This window comes from Monomorium pharaonis, chromosome 10 (genome assembly GCF_013373865.1).
Source record: "Monomorium pharaonis isolate MP-MQ-018 chromosome 10, ASM1337386v2, whole genome shotgun sequence".
Classification (NCBI taxonomy): Eukaryota; Metazoa; Arthropoda; class Insecta; order Hymenoptera; family Formicidae; genus Monomorium; species Monomorium pharaonis.
The window spans coordinates 19119423-19145753 of NC_050476.1; the positions used below are offsets into that span (position 1 = coordinate 19119423).

The 26331-nt window shown below is 33.9% G+C and overlaps 1 protein-coding gene across 9 annotated transcripts in view; it reads left to right on the forward strand.

Moving 5' to 3' along the window:
* LOC105835192 (venom dipeptidyl peptidase 4) overlaps positions 1–26331 on the forward strand; it is a 401395-nt gene that overhangs the window by 53811 nt on the left and 321253 nt on the right. Inside the window, exons 1-2 of one of the 9 annotated variants that reach the window (XM_036292840.1) lie at positions 383–1236; positions 1490–1702. The exons of the other annotated variants lie outside the window; for them this stretch is intronic. Of the exons in view, the coding sequence (XP_036148733.1) occupies positions 1646–1702 (57 nt within the window). The 5' untranslated portion in view covers positions 383–1236; positions 1490–1645. Of the gene's footprint in view, positions 1–382; positions 1237–1489; positions 1703–26331 lie in introns of those variants that run through there. 9 annotated transcript variants of the gene reach the window in all.

Consider the following 26331-nt stretch of genomic DNA (forward strand, 5'->3'; position numbering starts at 1 on the left):
AGAGGAAGGGGACGGGTAGGTAAATCCTTTTTTTGTTTCAACCGTCGCACTCGCGTCTCACTTCAGTCGCAATGCGTCAACGGCACCTCGAAAAGATATCTCGGGGTGATCCGTTCCGTATTTCTCGACGATCCTCAGGCGCGAACGGATGCCGGGATCGAGCATCGGCTGCACCGAGTAGACCTACAGATCAATAGAATTGCAAGACGCAATCGTTATTCCGTTTTGACACGCGAGTGTTCGCGATAGGCGGAGGAACGTCCTTCGCCGAATGTACGCGATAAGGAAACCGTTTGTGTATCACTGGCGCGCGACAACGATTCATTCCTAAACACCCCACGTCGGGTAAGAGAAGCTTTTTATCGATAAGAAGAGACCTTTATCGACCTAACGACTGTAGTTCGCGGCGATCGATAATTATATCGATAGTGTGTCTAGTCAGCCGCTGCCGGCTGGTGGCGCTATGGTTACTTTCTACGTTCCACTTGTTTACCCCGCGAGGGGTGCTCGGGAACAAGTCGTTGTCGGGCAGTGTAATAAAATCATAGATATATGGATACAGCAGGCTATTCCGTCCGCCTGGGTACGCATCGAGTCCTCTCATCTCACGGCGGTTCTTGAAAATGTGACTTGGAAAATAATGGCGCGCGTCGTTGCCGCTACTCGCTCGCGCAGGTTAGTGAAAGGGGAGGGGAGGGAAGTCGCAAGGATGCGTAGCTGGCCACGGCGTACGCATTTGTTTGTTTTGACTGCACGGTCGCGCGCCTCGTCGCGAAGTGGTCGCGCTGTGTCTTTCTTGCGTCGAAACTGTATATCTGGAGTATCGGGAGTGTGAATTGCGCAAACGGCGAGAGCGGGATCGGGTTCGGATTGACCGTCGAGATCGACGCGGGTGAAGTTGCCGCGGCGTGAACGTGGCCGCTTGTTAAGGTTTGGAATCGTGAGGTTAGCAATACCCCGTTCCTTCGTGTTGAGTTCTTATCGTTTTAATCGGCGCGACACTTTCTGAAATCGATCGAGAATTCTCTAGAGCTCTTCGCAGAAGCAATCGAAAACTGTGCTCTTTTTTTTTTAATTTCGTGAAAAATGGCCGACTTCACCGAAGTGCTTTTCGTGTGTCGAATTTTATTTATCTTTGATATAATATGATTTAGATTCATTCGTTTGCTACAATAATAACACTTGGAGCACGAAGTTTTTTAGAAAATGGGTTTGAATATTTTTAATCAGGGTTGGGTAAGTTTATATTTTTTTAACTAAATTAAATTAAAGTTAATGGAATATAAAATTAATGTAGTTAAGTTACTTTAACTCAAATTAAAAAATGAGTTGAAAATTCTTACTACAAACGTTCATTCTTAAGAGCAATTCTTATGACAGTTTTGATACAAAATGCTCTTTTCAGTTAAGAATTATTAAAAACTTATGTCATTCTATCAATAAAAATTCTGTTCTTTTCCTGCAAATAATTAAAAAAAGATTTTTCCAGTCACGTCGTTTTTGTAGCAAATAAATGACTTATCGCACGAGGAGCGTTCTCGATCCGTGGTTTTTGACGAATCCCATCCCGCAAACGGGAGTGTTGAGTTTCACGATAGAAACAAGCAAACCGCGTGAGCGATAGTGTTGTTCGATATTTGACGACATGGATACAACTGTATCTGGAGCAGTCAGCGAGGGAGGAGCAGCGGTGCATCAACTGGTGAATAGATCTCTTCTGTTATTTGAGTCCGGTAATTTAGCGTAATTGCGTGAGGTGTCGCCTTTTATTTACATGAGACGCAATTAACACGGTTTTTTTTTTACGATCTTGTTTCCAATTTAAAACGCACTGGAGAAGGATTATTGAACATTTGTCTCTCGTTTCACTTTTGTATTTTAAACTTGAATTTCGTATTCTCATCCGGATGCGAGTACGTTTTAGCTTACATGGCAAAGGGTATTTCATGTGCCAGATCGATTTCTATTCATGGAAGATTCTTGAAATTTCCAAGAATTTCTCACTCATCTCACCTTAAAAGAAATCTTTATAGGAAAAATGTTTGTGCAGCAGAGAGTAAACGAGACTTAATTTCTTTGGATGCAATATTGAGTTAGTTTTTATATCGGTCTTACAATTATAGTTAAAATGGTTTTTTTTGTAAAAAATGGAAATTTCAAAAATTATAAAATTATATAAATATTCTGTTTTTATTTTAAATTAATGTTTAAATAAATAAAAACATGGTTGAGATGTTTATGTTTGTAGGGATAAAGTTTTTCACGTTGTATTGATGTATAGAACTAATTTTCTCAAAATCCACTTAAATTTAAACGCAAATTCTTTATTTTACAATTTTATACGAAAAATTATTGCTTTGACAATAATTTATTACAATCCATACGTATACAGTGGTGGCAGAAAAATAGGTACACTTGCTTTTGTCATGGCTTTTTTTATTGTAAAAAATTTTCTATACATATAGATACACTTTTAATACGTGTGTTTACAAAATAAAAAGACAATGATAAGAGCAAGTGTACGTATTTTTTCTGCCACCACTGTATATATAAATATTATACTAACAAAAGATTTCTTCTGATACTAATTGTATTATGAAAGTACAAGAAAGGGAAACATTCTGTATTACAAACACCCTGCATGATAATTTAACTAACAAGTCTGTTGAAACTTTTTGCTGTTCACACGACTTCTGCTCCGTTGGCACAGAATAGCCGCGAGTTCTTTTTTTGCTTAAGATATCATTATCAATGCTCTCAACTGTTCGCTCTATCTCTTTGTTTAGACTTCTCCATCGCGTTAACGAGCTCGTTAACAAGTGTTCTTACTTAAAAGCATAGTTTTCGTCGCCGCAATGCGCATCGCGTTTACGCGCATTAGTACACCATTATCAAATAAACAATAAACAGTTGTGCGATTCCTGGTGAACTTGTATACATACTTTTTTTTTGTTATCTACGAGGTAGCAAGTTGTTGATACCTGATGAATAAATTTGATTTTAAAACTGCGTTTGTATTATCGTCTCGATAATTAAATTTAATCTAAAATTTAATCTAAAATTTAATTTTTAATGCATACTTTAAGACACTTTGTAACTTTTTTTCTTTGAAATATCTTGTCGGCAATAATTAATTACATATGTATTAACTAAATTTAACATTTATATACATAATTTTTTAAAATTAATAAACATAAATACTTTTTATAAAGATGTTAAAATCTATATTAGAGTCACTTGATAATTTTTGTATGACTTTACAAGAAGTGATGAAATTAATGACGAACACGAACAACTTATGCTATAAGGGGTGAGAAAATAAAGTTGTACAATAAGAATAAATGCGTCTTCCGAAACCAGCCATTTTCTATTTTTAAAAGTGCTTACATGAAAATGTAAATTACGATATGCAAATTACGATGCAATATTAATATTCACTACACTGAGAAAAAAAGCAAGAACCAAATATAGAAAACCAACAATTTCTTCATCATTTTCTTCAATATTTATTAGTTATAAAAAAATTTAGTTATAATAGACGAAATACACATTTCTGTGAAATATTTTTTTCTGTTATAATTGATTTATATTCTAGGAATAAAATTTTTTGTACTAAAATAAACATTACAACTTGCAAAAAATTTAAAATATTTAAAAAAAATAAATGGTATATTTAAATATATTGCGAAATGACAATTTTATTTCTAGCAAATAAATTATTTATTTTTATGCACACCGGGTATTATCTCTTTAAATATGATATATTTTGTAGAAATGTATATTTCACAGAAATATATATTTTATCATCGTTCAATCAAGTTTTTTATAATTAATGAATATCGAAGAAAAATATTATAAAAAATGTTTGACTCTGAATGTTTCAACTCTTCTCTCTTTCAGTAATATTTTACAAATTCAAATATTTGCATTTTAAAAGAAACCAATGTAAACCAATGTATCGTCAAAATATCTCAGCTTTCACATTTCCCAAGCAGTCTTTTGTACTAATTGCATCATATAGTTGATTGTATCCGCTACGTGGCATATTCCTCAAACAAATTCGAATTTGCTGCAAGTACTAAACAAACTCGATTAACTGTCGAATCAATTTATCGCAATTCCGGAGGAAGACGTCGGGGGAAACGTATTCTTGACACATTTCTTGCCGCCACTTTTACGGGGATTTCCATTCGCGCCGCGCGAGTACATACCGGTAATGCGAATTAATCTTCCGCGCTTTTCCCGTGGCGCTTTTTACGGCGAGGCGAGGCAAGGTAAATGTTATCGGCGGGAAATATCTCGGGGATGGAATCTCCATTATGCGAGAGCGTGGAGAAATGCCGGGGCGATCAATTGCTCCGCGAGTCGATTTGGACCTCCGTGAATCAAATTCAACTTGCACTGCAGTTCGCAGGGGGCGATGCGTTAATCACTTATATGTGTATATTAGAATACGTACGGAGGTATAAAGCGCCCTACTGCGCCATTAAGGTATCGCTGTAACCCAATTCCACGTATCGGCCCCGCCTTGCAGGAACTCGAAGCATCCGAGCAATTCGCTCATGAGAACTATCGCGCTACCTATGCAACCGGCAACAGCGTCTGTTTCACCGCCATATATTTCGCTTAATCCATAAGCAATATAGATATAGGAACGCACGGGTGAGATACGCGGGTCCACGCAAATATTTGGTATTATTGTGCTCCACGTAATAATTGTCGCTCGCTTTCTAAAAACCGTTTGGAGTTCCGCGCAGCTCTCACGAAAGACGTGGAAATGATTGAAATTACTTTTCACGCGTGCAATAGCTTTCGTTTTAATTGGTGAAGTATTTTTGAAAAATTAGCAATTATCAATGCGGTTTGAAATTTTTTTGTTTATATGACACGTGTAACATTGTATCATACACGGAGAGAATTTTCTCTTAAAAATTAATCCCTGAAAATCGTGGTAAATTGTGAGAACGTAAACCTTGAAGAATTTTATCATACTTTTAATAAAATTTTCTAAAAATTAACAAAATTTGGCAAAGTTTTAGTAAATTTTGTTAGGAATATAGTAAAATTTACAAAATTTTAGTAAATTTTGTCAAAAGAGAGAGTATAGTAAAATTCTTCAAGGTTTATGTTGTCCTACAATTACCAGGGTAATTTTTAAGAGAAAATTCTTTTCGTATGCATTTCCCTCTCCATCTCTTCTCTTTGAAATGTTAATAGATTTTATGCTTCATGTAGAATCCTTTTGAACATGATAGATTCGATAATATTAATTTAGCTAAAATAATTTACAACGTTGGCACAACGAAAGTCAAATCCTGAGAATTTCGTCTTTCTGGAATTTAATAATACTTCGAGTATTAATGACAGTGGTGGCTTTCTATTCCGCTATTCATTCGCATCCTACATTATTCTCGTCTGAATCGCGTATGAATAAGTCGCCCGGCGACTATATCAATGCGATGCAACGTTCGCCATACATTACGATCAAAGTTCAACCAATGCCATTTTATAGAATAAGTCTCTAACCCCGCGGTCATAAAGATATATCTTGGCGCGAAGGAGGATCGACAGTTTTAGGTGACTATACGAATAAAGACGTCGACGGCATCGGTTTATTCTAATCTAGCAAAGTGCTCCGAAGTCACCGTGGAAGGACCGGATGCGGCCGCCCGAAGTTCCGTTCGGCGAACAAACGGTTCGGAGAATGGCACATTTCATTGATGAACTGCACAACAGCACCGGGATCTAACCTCATGTGCGCCCTAATACCCGCGATTAATTAAGATTAAGTACGGGATACAATTGCGCGTCGGGATGCCGTAATGGCAGATCACGCGAATGCGCTTGACACACAAATTGTTGTCTAAATTGCTGTTCGCCTACCGGATTGCTATGATTTTGTAATAAGTAAATTATTAATTGCTACAAGATGCATTCAAGAGATCTCTTCTCATTGAAAAAAATAGAAGTCATATTTATATAACTCGCTTTTATTATCGAGTCTTTTATTAATCTTTAAAATTGCGAATAAAAAGGTAATTTTTTTTAAACAAAAAACGTTGTAAAATTTCTTAAAATGTGTAAAACACTTCTGTTTTGGAATAATTAAATTTTCGTACTTCTTAATTGTATTTTTAAATGATAAATTGTATTTTTAATTGTATTTTTTTAACGATACAACGTTTAAAATATATTTATTTTTATCGTGTATTAATCTCTGTACTCTACGATCAAATTTTAATCTGCAATAATACATAAAATATGCGATTCAACTAATTTCTCTGAATTTTATATTTTGTAACAAACCATTTTTGTAATCAGTAGCAATTATGACGTGTGATACAAATATTGTTAACTTGGTAGATTAAATATTAATAGACTCATGTCAGCATTAGATGACGTGAATTATCTTTATTTTATCCTATTTCGTGTTAAGAGAGATAGAAAGAGAAATGAGTGCAATGTGATACACTTTTACGACCTTGATTTTATAATCAATTCCCGGGGAATCATCGACGTGATTTAAATCGCGGACGAATGACGCATTAATATTAATATTACGCATTAATATACTTCTGGCGAATGAAAAATGAATCTAGCCGCTAATCTTATCAAACTGAGTAATAAGATATTGTGTACACTGACGCATGCAATATTCTATTCGATCATTCTCATAAAGATAGAAGATTAATGTTGCGTTTATCTTTCATTTATTCCGCGATTGAAAATTATGCAAACGTATAAATTAAATGTATAAAACAATAGATAAATTTGAGACCAAATTTTATCGCGTTATTGGGAAATATATACACAGAAATCTTTAGAATTTTAATCAGAATTTACAATTTATATTATTATTTATGTTATAAATTATAAATGATATTATATATGGTTTTCAAAATAAATCATATAAATTTGAGTTACAACACGTTGTTGTAATATATGTATACGATGTAATGGATGTTTTCGTATTTTTTATGAAATCAACGCCCGACATTTTAATACCAATGCATCACTCGTTGATGTAAAAGTATCGGCCATTTATCTATTTATGTGGAAATTCCTGACAACTCGGAGATATATTAATATGCATTCGCGTCAGTGATAAATGATTAACTTCAGCTTTCGGCATAATATTGATCTTTTATGTATGCACGGACCGTGACGATCGATGTCTTACGTTTGCTTACGGGATGAGATAACGAATTACCATCCGCTTTCGCACCGGCATTACAATTAACGCCGTTACATACGTCGCTCCCTAATGACATTTCGTTGCCAAATTGGCTTGTACGGCGAAGTTATACTACCGTATTTATCTTCCGTTACGTGTGCACGGTAAACTTACACCGCGTACCGTCATCCCGCTGGAAATGAGTGGAACCAATTGCATAGCGAGATCCGCGTAATCGCTTCTGTAATCGTTACAGCGGCCCTACGCGCTTTTAACCGCATTAATTTTAGCAGATGAATCCACGAGGCTAGTACTGAGTGAGAGGATTATTTTATTGGGTACAGGGGCCGCTTGAAATCTGAGTACACTTTGGCAAGCAAGCGCGTCGGGACAATTTTACTTTTTAGAGAGCGACAATCAAAATTGTCAAAATTTATAAAGGATGGATTTAAACATCTTGAAATGGAAAGTATGGCGAAACAAAAAAAAAATTACTTTCTTCGCATTCCAATTAATATTCAATGCACGAAATAATTACTACGATTGTGTTTTCAACGAGAAATGATAAGTTGCTTTTTAGTGCTGTATAGGTTAATGCTATTGTGCCATATATATTGTGTAATACATAAATATAAAAATATCATAAATGATTCACGAGTAGGCAAAATAAGATAAAAATAACTTTTTACTCATTCTGTATTTTTTATTATTAATTTATTTCCTAACATAATTCCGGATGATAAATCTGATTTTAGTATATTATTCTTTAACAGAATTTGTTATTATCTGCGGATTATTTATCATTTTGTTATCTTGTTAAATATTACATGACGTCCGTTATTGCGAACAGAGAGCGATTGGCGATATGGTTGGGCGTAAATAAAAACACATTTCATATCTGACAAGCTAAATGAAAGCGCGTGCACCAATGCTGCAAAGGATATTACCGTTTATGCGCGCACAATGATGACTCGTGGCGAGCGAAAAGGGTTCAATTTTGTAAGCGCTAAGGGAAGGCATGAAACGTGAATAATGGGTGCAACGCATGCGATTCGATGTAACACTCGAAATTGCAAGTTATAGCGGTCTGTTGGCAGTTGTCCCGATTTTGCCCGTGATTGAAAATAAAGATGCAATTTCGGTGAGGGAAATGTAAATTTACCGATTCGTTTTCGAGGTTGCGTTTGATACATGGCCGGCGATATATCGTCGATTTGGGGAAGCAGATTGTAACAGAATGAAAATTATTGTCTTTCTGTTTGTAATACGAAATATAACCGACTGCATTTGCACGGGTAAAAATATATTGCAGGTTGAACCTGCTCAATAAGCAATTTGTTGTATTTTTCTATGTTTTTTTTTTACTAGAAAATTTATTTAATTTGAATTATTAAAAATGTTTCATTTCGAAATTAATGAATTTTTAATACATGACCGCGTTTTTTAAAAACATTTTTATTGAAAGTTAGCACACACAGGGTACGATAGATATGGTATATATTTCCCCTATGTTTAGCTTTTAATCAAAATTTACGTACATACATCAAGCGAGATATTTTACGAATATAAACGTGTTCTGTGAATTTTTTCGATAAACACCCTTATTCTCGCCTTTGTTTCATTCTCGTAGGAACAGAACTCTTGTGCTACAAAGAGGTAAAAAGGAAAAAAAAAGGCGAGATACACACGAGACACGTAAGCATCTTGTAGCGCAGTACGTTTCTCCCTCTTTGAGACGCGACGTGTCTCGCAAAAACAAGAGGGAGGAGTGTTCGATTGAAGTTCGATTCGTTAACTTCGCGCGACCAAAGTAACGGACGTGGGTTATGCAAACAGCGAAAATTCAACCGACGAAACGGCGAATGCATTCGGAGGGGGGGGGGGTAGCGGCAGGTATATACGTTGAACAAACCGATGCTCTCCCGTGCCTGCGCGCGCTCAAAGGGCTGAAACGCGGACGGGCATACACAAAGTGATTCTCGGACGCGAAAAGTTCGCCGGTGGAACTTCGCCGCCGGTAAGTTACGAAGTTTCACCGTTCCGTGGACGTAGTTAACGATGAACCCGGTGAACTTTGTGCCTCGGTGGCGCCTCGAGGTGCACTTTCTCCGCACGCGCGTACGGTACCGTGAACTTGTGTGCCCGGAATGTTAAGACGTATTCACACCTGTGCGCTTTCGACCGCGAGTAGTCGCCGCGTGAATATAAATAAAAGTGTTTTCTTACGTAACAATTATTTCGTCTTTGTATGGAATATAAGAAACCTCAGAAATAGGAATAAGGTATGTACACACGAAGAAAACTGCGCACAGAAAAATATCATTCTTATGCTAAAAAAGAAGCAGTTGGTAATTTTTTTAGTTTTTTTAAATTAATTTTTGATTATCTTGCATAATTTTTGAATATCTTTTTGATAAATAGTCTTGAAATACATCTATTATTTATGTAAAATAAGTAATTTATTTAAAGTAAATTTCTGTGTACGTGCACAGAAAAGTATGTACTTGAATTAAATAAATATTACTTGTTTTAAAATAAATTATATGTATATCCGCAAATATCTTGTAAGCTTGTCATAAGAATAAAATTTATTTAAAAATATATTTTGAATCCTAGTAATTTTTAATACTTTAGACAAGAAATATTAAATTACTATCATTTTTGTATTAAAAAAGCAATTATTTAATTTTAATTTTTTTTATTACTTTATCTTTGTTAAAAATACCATTTTTAATAATAAATTTAAAATATGTTTTATTTATTTGAAACAAGTAATATTTATTTAAACTAAATTTCCGTGTACATATAAGAAAATACAAAACATAAGTTTCTTGAATTTTAACACAATATGTAATATTATAAAAATTAGAATAATTGATAAATCTTACAATACAATTTAACGCGAGTACAGATTCGTAAAATATTTTCTGTGATGTAGCATTTATGAAATCACCTTTACTTTCTTGAAGTCTTGAGAAAGTAGGGCTGAGATTACTAGTTTCTTCTCAAGTTTAACGGTTGTTCTTAACAGCTTAGGTTCATTGTTTCTGTTAGGACATTGGTTCTTATTGAATCGAAAGCTATTTAGATTAATAATTAATATGTTTTAACAATTTAAAAATTCGGAAAGGTAATCGGAGTTTTTGTTTAATTTTAAGTGAACATACTATTTTAACAGAATTGCAATTTAAACTCAGTTATCAGGCGATTTATATTAAAAACTGAAGAGCTGTGTATGACGAAGGTGGACGTTCAAAGAAATTTTTGCCAAGGAAAAATTTACTCGAAATTTGTCGAGGTATCTTGCAGGGCAAAGGAAAGTACGCGACTCTCGAGGCACTTTGTACGAAATGCCTCAGAGCGTTTATCTTCTCTTTGCATTTTACATGATCTCGAACGAACAACTTGCATTTATAACAACTTACTCATTTTTTTTCCAAGACCACGTGAGAGAATTACAGTATATATAATATCACGTAATTACATTAGCATATTTTTATGGAAAATTATTCATACCTTAATTGTATTACACGTCTATTTTACTTCGTAATTTAGATGTTGAGTTTGTTGTTCGACTGTGATAGAGAGATTTGGAACATTAATTTAACATTTTTAACTCCGATTATGCGCAACAGCTCTTTTAGTTAAACGGAGCAATTCTCTTTCGATTGCGGGACAATTATCGAACGGTAAATGATCTGTTTGTTTATATTGTTTTAACGATATATACGAGCTAATAATTGAAGAGACATAAACCATTAATAGGTCACTTGTTGGTAGTAAATTATTGACTGCATAATGGAATTACAGCAAACAATACATTTTGCTGCCGATTCCCAATAGGAGAAAGTTTGTTTATAAATTATCGCGAAAGAGAAGCGATAGCCTGTTTCATTATTAATACTTTTTTTTATATCCGGATTCAACATTTTTCAATGCAGTTGTCTGCATGTATATGGCTGCACTAAAAATGAATAACAATTTATTTTAACAATTTTGAGTTTCTAACATATCTGTGAACATATGTTAATTTATAATAAATTTATTATTTAATTTATATCTTTTTTTCACGAAATATTATGTCGAGTAATTTAAAGATTTTTTTAAAAGAATATTTTCTGTATTAACTCAACAATTTTAACTGCAGTTTTTGAAGAATTTAATTTAAATTATCAAAATTTTAAATATCTGTTATATAATAAAGAAGCTCAAACATTGAGCTAAAATTATAAATGTTTGATTTAAAGCAATTTTTACGTAGAGTTTTGCCAAAAAAAGATTTATTCATCAAAAGATTGGATTAAACATTTAATGATTCTTGTATATATTTCTTGTATATATTTTATGTAAACTTACAGGTAATTAAAATGTATGTAATAATTTTAATATTTTTATTGAGAAATTATTATTATCAAAGGATATTTGGACGCTTTACGCACTGCGCTTTATGACACAGATAATATTTCTGAAATTATTTCAATATTATAAAATATAGTTAATAATACATTTGATGTTATCCGCTAAAAGAAAAAGGGAAATATTTGAAAAAAGTGATTTTTATTTTAATATATATGTATAAATTCACACACACGCATACACGCACGCAGCACGCACAATGGCAAGAGCGTAAAGCGTATAAATGATAAAACACACTAAACTTCCACGCACGGTTAGTTTGAGAGCAGTAGCGTAACGTTTAATATAATAACAAAAAATTGTTACAATATTTTACGTAACCCAGTTCATGTGTTTCTGCGTGAAAGCTATTTAATTAAAAGAATATACAACCGCGCTTACGCCTTTGCACTTTGCATGCTTCTCAGGTCGGGAATACACGCACTTTCGCCGTGTCGCATCATAGTTATGATTACGGTAACATCAGGCGGAAGCGTCCCAGTGTCTTTTTTTTATCCGCTTTTTGCCGAGTTTCTTCGCCGTGGCCATCTCGTCGGTGGCGTTTCCTCCTGAAAAGAGCGCACGGCCGAGGAGCGCGGGCGGAAATTGTACTGTTCCTGGCGCGCTTTATGTTCCTGAAGTTTCACGCGACCTCCGCTTCTCACACTCGTGATGCGGGGAAGCCCCGAAACGACGACGCTGTCGTGGGGGAGGGAAGAGGCGGCTTTCACCGTGGCGGCTGCCGCTCGTTTATCACGTCACGCGTTGATGAGACGGCGAGGCTACGGCAGCGGCCTTTACAAAGTTCTAATAAACGGAGTGTACGCGCGACCCCGAGGAGCAGCATTCACGGGGGTGTCCCGGGACACGCGCGGCTATGAAAACCGATGAAAAGCGGGGTCGGATCGCTCCGATCGCGCCGAGAGATATCTTGGGCAGGATCGTGCTAGAAACAGGGCAAAGAGCAAGAGATATGGTGATTTTTTTATTAACCGCTCTTCGGATGTATAATTTGTTTCATCGGTTTCATTATACCAGGATGTGGGGCTCGCACATGATTTATGGCATGGAAAAGCAATTAAAATTTAACAGTGAGAGTGAAAATATATGCATCATGCATTTTTCATCGCATAGATATATAGTATATTAATGGAATAAAATAATCATTGTATTTTAAGAGAGAAATATGCCAAGTAGCATAATCTTTTATGTTTAATAATCTGAATAATTTCTATTGTAAAATTTTGTAAAATTGTTAATAGTATCTTACTCATAGTTAGTCAAAGAATTTATTTATTCTATTAAATTAATTTTATCATTATAGTTGAGGCTTTTTAGAAATTTAAGAAGTAATAATTTCTAGAAGAAATTTAAGAAGTAAGCTCTTGTTTTTTTTTCTTAAATAACGTGTCTTAATTGCTTATCAATAAATGTTTATTTGCATATTATTTGTAAATATTATAATTACGATCAATACGCAATTATATCGTCGATTCGTACTTCGTGGTCACGCGCAAGGGCAATTCTCAGTTTGTGGTTTCCTGAAACTCTACATCCATATGAAATACCGAGTGATTCTGTATACGTAGCAATGTAGATTTGATAGTCAATTAGTTCGGGTAGTTATAGTTATACGTTAACCCCTTCGTCATTAGCGCAGACGTTTCTCACTGTGGAAACTGCACAGCATCTATGTAACTGTTCACAAAACACGGGCAATCTAATATGTTACTAATGTCCATGGGAATCGTACGTGGAAGCGTATACGTCGCTCGTGAGCGCCATTTAATGGCCCATGAAGGTTTCGCCTAATTAGCCGTCAATTAAGTTGCTACCTGGAAGCTTCGCTGCTCATCTTAAATGGCATTTAGAAATTCGATTGTACTTTGGACGAAACATTCGTCTAAATTGTGTAATCGTAGTTTCGTTTGGTTGTACGAGATGTTCTAATATTACGTTTTATCTGCGGTTAATGGCAAGTTTCTCGATCAATATGAAGTCAATCTTTTATCTAACGCTGAGAAAAATTATTATTTAATTCAACTTTTCATATTTTACACTTCCAATATCTTATATTTCACATTTCTTAAAACTTTAAATTAAAATTCTATTGATGTCTTTTTTTCTTGTGCAATTAAGAGTTTGATTTTTGTTGTTTATTATTGAATTTGCTTTTTTAAAGTGAAATTTATAAAAAGCTTTTTTTTATAATTGCTAATAATTTCATAAAATCATTATGATCAAATTATTATCAACATTTCTATTAAGAAACAAAGATCTGAAATTAAATAAATGAAGAATATTCTGTTATTTTATTTCTCTTATTAAATATTGGTAATGTTACTAATAGATTTCCATGTATAATTAACAAGTAAAAATTGTCTAATGCGTGATATATAAATTATATGATTATTAATATTATTATATTAATATTATTATACTATGCCTGTATTAGTGACTTTCTTTTAAATATTTAACATGCATATTCTTATTACGAGCTTTGCATTTTCTGACTTTATATATAACTTCTTTTATTATTTTTAATTTTATTATTTTTTATTAAATGTTTAATTCGACGTTTTATTACATTATGCGTGTGCAATATCTCTCAGACAATGAAGTTTGATAGGAAAAAGAATCTGTGCGACATTACAATCAATTACTGTTTTTTATTTCAAATGTGCATCTATAATATTTTTTATTTGTAAAAATAATTTCGCGTTACATTTACTTGTAGTTAAGAGTAATAAAACAATATCGAAAAAAATAATAACATTTTGGCGTATAAAAGTCGCATTTGTTATCAAAGGCCACACGCAATCTTTGAAAATAGATTTGAAATGGAATGGAAAAAGAAACGAGAATGCTAGGGGATACTGAGGTGTTTGGGGGCAGCTTGTAGCGCCACGGTCCAGAATAAATATAGAGCAAGGCCTAGTTGTCATGGCTGGTATTTGCGAAAGCCTTGAGCGTGAAGCTCTTATGAATAGCAAATGAAACGAGATAACACGTATTGCATGCGGAAGATGTGATTCCAGAAGTCTCGCTCTTTCAATTGGCTGTGCTATAATTTTAGCTGTGCTTAGTTGCCACGATTTTACTAGGGTCCTTTTCGTTTGTATTAATTTTAATCATATAATGAAATCGGTCAATATAATTAAATTTTAAAGGTAGTTATTGCACGCACGTGAGAACCTCTTGCAACTAAATAAAACGTATCAAAATTAATTTTTGAAGTTGATCAGTGATAAATCGCCTTTTAAAATATATATATATATATCTGAAATTATATATTGCATTTGAAACTATAAGATACGTATGTATTTGAAATCAGATGCATTAATTTTACATTAGTGCACACTAGAGTGTGTCTTGAACGATTGGTGAAATGCGAATTCATCACCCTTATGCCGCATCCGCGAAATTCAACTACCAGTTTGGCAACGATCGCGCGAGCTTTATTTTCGCAATAGTGGATAACGTTTCTCTTGAGGGGATTTTCTTCTTGAGACAATGCCTGCCATTTATTTTTCTTCGAAAATCCGGGTATACCGTTTTACACTTGAGCTCCACATGGTATTTGTTGCGCTTTGGATTTATTGTTTTCAGATTTATAGTGTTGACGTCATCGAGTATTATCTGTTACGATAAAATGCAGAATTAAATAATACAAAATGTATAGTATAAGTAAAGTGAAATTTTTATTAATGTCGTTTATTAATGTTATATGTTTTTTTTTTAATTTTCAGGTAAGTGTCCATTCTAAAGTTGATTACGGCAATGAAACGTGGTGGTGAGTGAATTCATTTCTTACATTGGAACAAACTGTATAATTGCGGAAAAAAAGCAGAATTTGTTTTAAACTTTTTGAAGAAATTTTTACCGAATCTGACACTTCTTTTAAAATAACTTGCATATCAATTTTCCTTGTGTTATTTTACGTGCTCCATCAGTCAGATGTGGACGATCTAAATTCCCGTCCGCGCGCGATTGATCTTTTGCAATTACGCTCGTAATAATTGCGTAATATTAGCGGCGCATACGTGCCTTATATGCATGTGTAACGATCGATGCTTCATTTCCTATTCGCACGTTGATTTAATACTACGTTCTTTTGTGCGCGTCGATCAATTAGGCGATTGTAAATCGACGCACGATGTTACGGGCAAATGTTCACGGGCAAGATGTTTTTGTTGCTAATTTATCCGCGAACAGATGAAATTTAGCCCGTACGTCAAATTATGAACTATACCGATCGCTTCGACCGACACCGCAATAATTGATGTTTCGATAATGACGAAAATGTTAATCACCCTGAATTGCCAATGAATCGGTCCATACGTATAGTTTATTTTGTTGAAAATCACAAACAAATGATTAATAACGTTTCTTAGAGATAATAACAGCAGAGAAGAACATTTTCATCGTATTAAATTTTATCTTTGAAAAATTCTTGCCATAATTGAACGAAGTAAATGAAAATATTTTGCAATTTTTAAAGTAGTTTTTAGTAGTTTTTCACGCCTGTTTTTATTTTATTTATGTTTAATGTATTTTGGAAAATATCTAATTTTATATCTTTTTAATTTATAAATTAGTAAATGCTTATAATGTGTTATTATTGTAATTACATTTAAAATCGTTGAAATTATATATATAAAATAAAAATTATATAAAAAACAAGATTTATAAATATTATGCTGTATATTTGTGAACGCCTTTCAAAGAAAAAATTAAATTGAAAACACAATATAGTAATTTTTATGCAAAATATTATCATTATTTATAATTATTAGATATACTTTACATTCGTACGTATAATATTCGTTACCGCGTTACCGTGTGACTGTGTACCGAAATAAAATAACGGAAATAGTTTATCTTTGCTCAAAATAGTGTCCAGAATTGTGTCACCAACTGATTTACAATTACTGTTCCGAAATTGCTTGCTAAGCTGAAGGCTGACTACAGAATAGATATAATCCCTAATCAATAACGCGATATTGTTATATCTCAAAGAAAAAGTATATTGAATACCTTTTCTTCTATTATCGTGAGCTCAAATAATTGGACTTTCTCAATGTGCTATTTTTAAACACTTCTATCGATCGTATTTGAACGATCTCTGTAGTTCCAAGCGCAAGATGTTCGGCTCATAAACTACCTCATAAGTCTTTGAGATTGGATATCGCAGTGGATACAGTATCGATGGAACGTGATCTAAATGATCGACGTACGTGATAAATAGTAAAACGAAACGACTCTCTTTTTCTACATACATGAAGTATATAAAAACACATGTGTTTAGTAAAGAAAGAGATAAAACTAGGTTGTTTCATTTTTGCAATCTGTTGCGTATCTTTCAATCATTTACATATTAAAAGATACATTATATGTTTCATAGAGCTTTAAAAGAAGATGTCTCTCTTAAAAAAATATTACGATAATAAAATTGAAGAAGAATGAATATTCTATAAAAAAAAGTTTTATACTGTCTTGTACATCTTTTTTGAACGATAGAACGCTATATTATTACGACCAATATTTCTTCAATATTTGAAATTGGACGTGATGAGATAATACATGCTATTTAAAAATTTATTTGATATTTGAATACAGTTGTAAATTAAAAAATATTACATAAGACATAATAGCATTTTATTACCAGCTACATAGCGTTTTATGTATTAATATATATATCTACATTGCCTACACTCGATTGTTTTCTATTTGTTTTTAAAATCAGAGATATCATTGAAATATTTGTTGTTTATATTAGATAACGGCTGTTTTCGAAGAAACATATGCATTGTGCAATTAATGTTCAATAACGATTGAAGTATGCTTCGTGTGTCTATATTGCGTGTGCGTATACCGTGTTCGATTCAAACCTTCGATTCAAACCTTCTTGTCAACCCCTTCTGGGTGTTCCTGCCGCACTTTGAGTCGCTGCCAATTCAATTCTCACTCGCGGCGCAAGGCGGGACGTTCACGGGGAAAGGATGGAGCCGCGAGAAGAGTCGTGGAGGGTGCTTCGATGGGAATGGAAGAAATGGACGGATTGGGCTCGCGGTCGTTTACAGTGATGGATATAGGAATGAGGAGACAGCGGGGGCACATATCTCCCGCCGTTTCTTTCGTTTGTTTGCTGCCGCGTAATTATCTCAAGACGCACAAAGACACGTTATCGTTGACATAAATTCTGTTCTTATCTTCTATCAAATCGTACCTTAGTGTTTGCGCGCGAAAGTAGAAAAAGTTTAAATAAGGGTGGGCAATGATTTACGTGGGAAACTGTCATAGACGTGAAATATCATTTTGTTTTATATTTTTAGTTGTTTCAACTTTTTCAGAAAATGGATAGGACGTTTTTATGTTTTCAGAATACAAGTAAATTTCTTTACAATTTTATTCAAGTACGATATTTTTATATGATCATTTTCGTAAATACATTATTTAGTTTTTACCATTTATTTTTATATCTCTATTTTTAAATATAAATCTTATGTTTTTTTTGCTCAATCACATTTGTAGTGAAATATTTCTTGATACTATAAAAGAATAATTAAAGTTATATAGAATCTATAAAATTTTTTAAAGAATCGTTAAATTTTTATTAATAAGAATTTAATTTTAAATTTCTAAATTATAAAATTTAATTTTAATATTATAAAAGATAATATTTAGATAAATATTTATATGAGTGTAAGTGAATTCAGGACCCCTGTACCGTATTGAAACCCTATTTGTAGATGTCACCCTATCGAATCTTTTCGTATCCGCTACTGCTGCTCGTAGATAAGATGTACCTGAGAGAGGAATACTTCCGTAGAGAGTGACAGAGACGCATCAAAAATGCGAGGAGGTATTACCGAATCCCGGAATATAAGTGGATCGATGAATTTTCAACATTATTTCCTCTCTTTCCGCTCGGTCTTTTTCCACCGCGCGGTGGAATTCCGGGGCTTTCGTGAAATATTCGTACGAACTGAATCGATGCGGCATCGAGCCATCGATTCCGGTAAAACTCGTGAGATTCGAGTGACCCGCTTCTCATCGGATTATGGAAATATTACGATAAGAATATTGTCGAGCGAGTGCTCGTTGACTCTTCTCATTTTTATTGACAAAAATTTACCGATTCTACTTTCAAACGTCAGACGCAGATTCTGGCGACTTTATTTGTTTATCTATAAAAGTTGTTTCGCTATAAACTAGTGTAGTCCATTTTGATAAAAATAATAAACCTATGAGGAACATACTGAAGCAATATAGGAAGTGAATTACGAAAACTTTCGATTATATATATATAATAATAAAAATATATATATTTTTGATAAATCATGCCATGTGTCAGTTTTTGTTACAAAAATTGTAGCAAAGTGTACAGTGAATAGATATACACTGGCAGAATATTTTACTTGCTGTACTTATTATCGCGTGGAGTTGAAAGACGTTAGAAAATAAATTGCACTGTCATCATGAATAATATATTATGCGCTTCTTGAATTACAGCCAAATGTGACATGAATGCTACAGGGTCCCTTAGAAAAGTACGCATGTCTGTAGTATGTGCTGTTGTGAATATATTCATGTATCAATAGTATACATATATATATAGACACACACACATATATGTATATATATATAATACATTTACATATATATAATCTTTTTAATTTTTAGTTGAATATATTTGAAAGTTTGGTGTCAAATCACATTCTTTGAAAATAACCAATTAAAATAAAATATAAAGAAACAAATTTAAAAATAACAAATATATAATGTGGGTTGTAAATCTTGTATATATATCTTTATTTTTCATATGGAATTTGAAACTTGTCAATACAGCAGAGCAAAAATTAATCTTAAATAAACGATTATAGTTTTTGCTTAAATTCTAAAAAATATAATGAATCTGTTGCAGTGAATTCTTTAGTAGTGCTTCCTTCCTATTTTACAATATTACAATTCCCGGCCACATTTCGCTACACCACGAGCATTTGCGCGCAATTACACTTTAGACAATTGCAGAGTAAATTATGCAGCATCGCATTTGTTAACCCTTCAATGCCGGAGGAGAATGCTTAATATTTAAGCGTTCGTTTGCTAGAGAGTCAAGGGATAAATTTATACTCTGCTTATATTATTAACAATAATTCATACGAAATTTTAAGGTAGAGATTTGCTATCTTTCAAATTTTGAGATTTAGTCTTATTGTGACAAATTTGAAATTTTTGTTGTTCTCGTTGTCCTCTTTTAACGTTGAAGGTTTAGCTGTCGATTTGATTTTTTGAAAGTATTTTTGATTTCTCATTTTTTTTATTATTATATAGAAATTTGTGAGAGTTAGCTCTATTACAACTGTTATTCTTCATGTGTTTTGATGTATTAGGCTCGAAAATTTATAAGATAGTACATATCGTCCGCAAAGCCTTATTTTGCAGTGATTTAAGCGATATGACGTTTGTAGATTTTATTGCGGCGTGCTTTTAGCTATACACTAAAGCTATGCCCATTCTGGCAACAATCCTTTTTATTTCAACTTGAATGAATACAGAGGATGACGGGCCGGACATGCGTTTTGTCCTTTTGTCAGAGAAATCTTGTAAGTGAATAGCCAAGATTATGTGAATCGTTTCCAGACTAAAATGGAATTTAGTTGTGGCTGTTTTTCTTAAGTGGTAAAGTGTAAAAGTGATGCTGTTAAAATAGGAAAATAAATTCTTAATTGATCAAAAAATTTCAATTATTTCAGAAGTAATAAAAATTTACTTAGCTCAACCTTCAGAATGTAATTTAAACTGGAACATTGGATTAGAAATTAAATTTTTTAGGAAATCATTTACGAGTAAATCAATGTCTAATTTGTTTAAGTGAGTATTTTAGTTTACAACGTAGCCTATTTTGGAGATTTTTTAAAAAGTAATTGCTGCACATATTTATTTATTCTACATATTTAGTAAATATCTACAATTTTTGTATACTTAACTATTTATTAATTTTTGTTACATAAATTTAAAAACACGACTTTTTTCAAGTCGTTAATACAGTATCTCAGAAACTCCTGAAGTTATCACTGTAATTTTTACGCTGCACATGTAAAATACATGTCTATTTATTCCATGAATAATAAATAGAAAATATTGCAAATTATTAAAGTGCCATAGTTTAAAAAATCGATTGAATTTAACACGTATGAAAAAAACATTTGATTTATAAATACTGCAACAGTCCTACTTTATGCAATAGACATGTATAACATTTTACATATGCAAAAGTTGAAGTCGATATCTTCAGTGGTTTTTGAGAAGTCATGTCAATCGACATAAAAAATGTGTTTATTTTTAAATTTACATAATAAAAAAATTAATAAACATTTAGCCATAAAAATTTGTATATATTTATTAAATATGTATAAGTAGATATTGTAAAAGCGTAGAAAAATATGTGCAGCAATTTTCTTTTAAAAAAAATAGGCAAACTTTTGTGCGCTCTAAACTAGAACATTTTCTTAAACTTCTTTAATATTATAGTTCACATTTGAATATAACTAGTGATATTTTGAGTATTCTGGGAATTCGAAGGAAAATCAGGCACGTGTGTTGTCTAGGTTACAGCGTTATATTCGCTATTGAAATTCTATTGTGCACATGGCGAATGATGACGTTACTACATTATACTATAAGCACCTTATTACAAAGTCAATGATGACGATCGCAATACCACTTACGGTCTCTGAAAGAATAAAACAACGTATCGGCCACGGGGTTAAAGGAGGATGAATGGGGATCAATGAGGTCCATGGAGAAAATAACGATCTTCTTATTCTCAATTAAGCGGCGTCCGACGGTAACGGAGTTACCGGGTATCATGTAGCTATTGCTTTTATTGCCGTGCGCGGAATCGTGGCGAGCTCCCACGGAGGACTCGGTATCTTTATAGATTGCGGAATATCTCACATTCAGCACATTACGCGTATCAATGGGATTGCGAGAACGAGGACACGTTCCTCGGCGATTCCGCGACGTGCTGCGCTTTCGTACGAAGCACATGGCGACAATCGGTGTAAGGGTCTTCCCAATTCGATCGGGTCAACTAAAGTGTCCTGCGATATACCAGTGTACGTTTCAGAATTTAGAGTCTCGCGGCGTATTCGCGGGTATTCCGTGTATGAGTTGCGACATTAACTCGAAAAGCGGACTTATTACTTATTTACGACACGATATAAAAATAAATTGTTTCACTTATTTTCTTGAAAAGCGTGGAGGAAGACAAGAAAAAATCATAATTGTAATGTGCACACTTTAATCAGTGTTCTTAAATTAATTTAATTAAGATTGGACGCAATAAAATAGCGTAAATCAATGTTTTAAAATTACTTCAAAATTTCCAAAGCAAACAATTTTGGTAAAGAAAAGGAATAGAGAAATATAAGTGAAAAAATGTAAAATTCAACTGTACATGAGTACGAATATCCAATATTGGCAATTTTTATTGTAAACCGTAACAAGTGAGTAGTTAAACTAAAGGGGTTCTACGATTAGATGCAATGAGGGGTGCGCGGGGGAAATGTAAAAGGAGTGAGAAATGAGGGGGAATAAGAGAATGAAAATGAGTTAGAAACCCCAGTGCGGATTCAGACGCACGTAAAAATCAGACGCATGCAGAAATCGCACCGGTTTCTACATGCGTTTGAATCTGCACTGGTTTCTACCTTTGTCTGAATCCGCATTGGTTTCTCATTTCCACTCCCTTATTCCCCCTCATTTCTCACTCCTTTTACATTCCCCCCCGCGCGCATTCCTCATTGCACCTGATCGTAGAAGCCCTCTAGTTTAATTACTAACGTCTTTGATCAAATTGCCAATTCTACGCTGTTGTTGTAGCTGTTAGCGCAGTTCCTCGAGTTTCGCGGGGGAAGCGTGAGATTAAACGTCAAAGAAAAAAGGTTCGAAACGCCAATTCGATAAGCAAGCGCGCTCGCTTGTAGACAACAATAGGTTATACCGCGAAGGAAGTTGTTGCTAGGAGTAATGACGCTACAATTTTCCCGCGGCGCCAATTTTCCCACACCGCCCGAGGAAGAAAGTACCCGTTCTTGCCAGCCAGCCATGGCTGTATCTCGCTCGCTGCTGCGATACGATCCGCAACCATGGCCGTGTTATTGACGAGTTCGTCCGTAACACGAGAACAACGAATAGATGCGCTTACACCCCCGCGTCGTTCTCGATTTCCTATAGAAATGCTAACCGGTTCGTTACCGTGGTACACGTGTATAAAGGCTGGAGGGTGGACGAATTGCGAACAGAGAAGCGAGAACAGAGAGCGGTGGGATCCCTTTACGCGATGAAAATAAAAAAACGGTAGTTCTGGCCACGGGGGTAAGCTAAGCGACAGGATTTGTGTAAGTCTGTGAAGAAGGCGGGAGAGAAAGAGAGAGAGAGAGAGTGTATGTAGCGGAGAGGGTAGTGGCCCCTCTGGATGTCGTTGGTTTGTAAAGGACATGTTTCGGCTTTTTACGGATCTTTGTATCAACAGCGGATTTGTTGGAGCACTGATAAGTCGTTTCTCTTATATAGTCTCTCTCTCTCTCTCTTTCTCTCTCTCTCTCTTTTTCTTTCTTGGTAGCCTTGAGTATTGTAAATAAATTACAGGACGTAACGCAGAAGGAAAGGAGACTCAAAGTTTGGAGTTACGTCGGGGGATTTCCAAGCAAGAAGGAAAATCTTTCGTAAGATAGATGCGCATGCGCGCGCGCGCGTGTATTTGCAGATATAATATTAAAAAGATAAAACAAGATTGGCAGAGAATAAATAAAATTAAAATTACTTAAAATTGAAATTCTGTTGATGCTTAAAGAATTTTAATTTGGTATATAGTTCTTAAAAGAAATTTGGTATATAGTTCTTAAAAGAAATTTGGTGATAAAATTGATAAGTTGATATGTATAACTTGTGTAACTTCAATAGAGTTTGTATCAGTTTTTTTTGCAAAATATAATGAAAATTGTTGCTTAATTCAACAAACCGTCGTGAACGCAAATGGCTTGAAATGGATCTCTTCGGTGACGTTTCATTGTGGTCGCTCGAGACGCGCGAGCTCGTCTCGCTCACGATCGATGGCATCGGAAGAGCACGACCAGTAGATCGTTTCCTCGGGAAAAACAACGAGGCTCTTCCGGACGAGTGAAACGCACACTTGCGGCACTCCGCATTTTCCTCTCGTTGCATTCAAGTCGCGGGCCCACCTATCTATCCGGCTCTATTGTTTGACGAGAATCCAGGCAACAATGGCAACGAGAACGCCGGTATTTATTACTGCCGATTTTCCGAATGGTGGAAAATCGTTTTGCGCGTGCTCGAGGAAAGGATAGGTGTGGCGGAAAAGGAAAGAGAGAGAGAGAGAGAGAGAGAGAAGAGGACAGAAACGAAAAAGAGAGGGAGCGAGATAGATAGAACATGAGCGTGCTTCTGTGTGGTCCTTTATAAACCGACGACGACGGTCAGATTACCTCTTCTCTGTCGGAAGCTTATAACAAATCCCATCGCTCGCCCGCCTTCGTACTTAGACTTGACGCGCCTTACGTTTTCCACGCGGCTCTCTCCTCGATTCTCCTCCGGTTTCTCCAATCGGCTACTTATCTGCACGCTCGATCGGCCAAGATTCCTTCTTAATTCCCATTTACGCTACTGCGACTCGGATTAGAGCGGAAGTGGCCGGCCTTTATGAACTCCCGAGTTACCTTTTATCTGTAATTCGCGAGTCGAACGAGCTCGTTTACAACACACGTACTTATGTGCATATGCGGGCACACACAGGCACGTGAGCGTGAAGTGTGAGATTGTACTTGGTACTTTGCGATGGAGAGGATTTAAGATAAAGGGAAAAGTATTTTATCTTATACTTTTTATTAAAAAAGAAAACAAGCAACGAAAATTAACTTACCTGTTATCAGAAAATAACGAAATTAATATTTGTTATTTATAATATATTTATTTATAATATATTTATTAGTTTAGGATATTTTTATATTGGATTATATTCCTTTGATTAATTAAAAGGACTTTGAACCCTTGTTCTTGAATTTTTTTCACTTGTTATTGTCACCGATTATAAAGAAAATAAACATTGTACTAATTTTTTTTTATAAAAGTTTTAGATGAAAATGAGATACTTTTTGTATTATTAATGATTAGCCGTGAAAAAGTTCGTAGTAGGAAGTAAAAAAGTAAAAATTGGTAATAAAAGTTAAATGTTTCTTGATTAAAGTAAAACGCGCTGTAGATTAGTTTTGAAATTATTACATACAAACTTTGTTCTGGGATATCGAAGGCTAAGTCTATTCGAGATTTTCTGCAGACATGTTGGCTGTTCTACCAAACTCAGATTTGCAAATATAAAGAGATTGAACGAAAATTGTTTCGAGATAGGTCGAACAAGGTAAACCACTTGGCTAACCTTTGCAATAGATAGTGGATTGAATATTCTGACGCGAGACATGTTTGTCGTGTGAAAAATCTCGGCAAGATTTTATCTTACGATCAACAATACCTGAGGAAACATAACTGCGAAGAAAAAACATTCCAAAATATAATAATTTCAAAATTCTCCAAATTTTAATTTTGCGAGACTTATATTAATAATACAGTATATTAAAAGAAAAATTATTATTAAAATTGTGAATGTTTATATATGCTAAAAAATATTAAATTTTGAAATTGATGAATCGATTAAACCTTGGATTAAACTTTATAGCCGATCTATAAAATGTGTCAAAATTTAGAATAAAATTATAAAGAGCACATATACATGTATATACACATATACATGATTTTATATATATTTATAATTGTATTTATTTTTATTTATAAAATCACAAAAAATATACACATTAAAATGCACATCAAACGCATAAAATTTTAATTGAATTCTATCTTAAAATCTAATGTAAATTAAAGACTATTTAAGGGGAATTTGAGTATTGTATGTAGCATTGATTTTAATTCCAATTCACAAGGAATAAGGTAATGACGGGATGTACAGATAACACTAGAATTGTAGTACGTGTCAGATGCACAGCACGTAAGTGCCAGCATCATTATGGATGATATTAGCTGTACCGTTCGTGGCATTAATGAATTAATCCAGATAGTATCACCAGTATGGGCTCATCGCGTATGATTTAATTAGCCTACTACATTACCGACAAACACTGATAGTTACATCGATAACTTAATAATTTTATAATGTCGAATAAATGCTCACTCTTTAGTAATAGATTGAACGTATTTAAACAAAGAACGGTTTAGAAACTTTATTTTAGAAATAATTTTTTTTAATTTTCTACAATTAATCTTAGATTTACGATAATTAAATTAAAAATATTTTGTCAGCATCAAAAATTATTTATTGGATTTTGCGTAGAATTTAATTGGTTAAATATTACACTAGAGTATAAGACGAGAATAATATATAATAATTATGCAAGATATTTTAGTATTTAGGTTTCCTGCAAGATCTCCGATTCGCAACGAGTTTTCTTTAACAATCGTACAATACTGACACTCAACAGCTGTTGGGGTTGAATAGATGTATTATTTTAGAACAATTCATGCCTCATATTGTCTCGACAAGAAACTACTGTTGCGCAATCGGAGAATGGTATATTAGGTTTTATCACTGAAAGCACCGTTTTCTTCTTATGATGGTAATATTAATATAATGATATTAACATATTAAGTTATTATTGCAAACATTT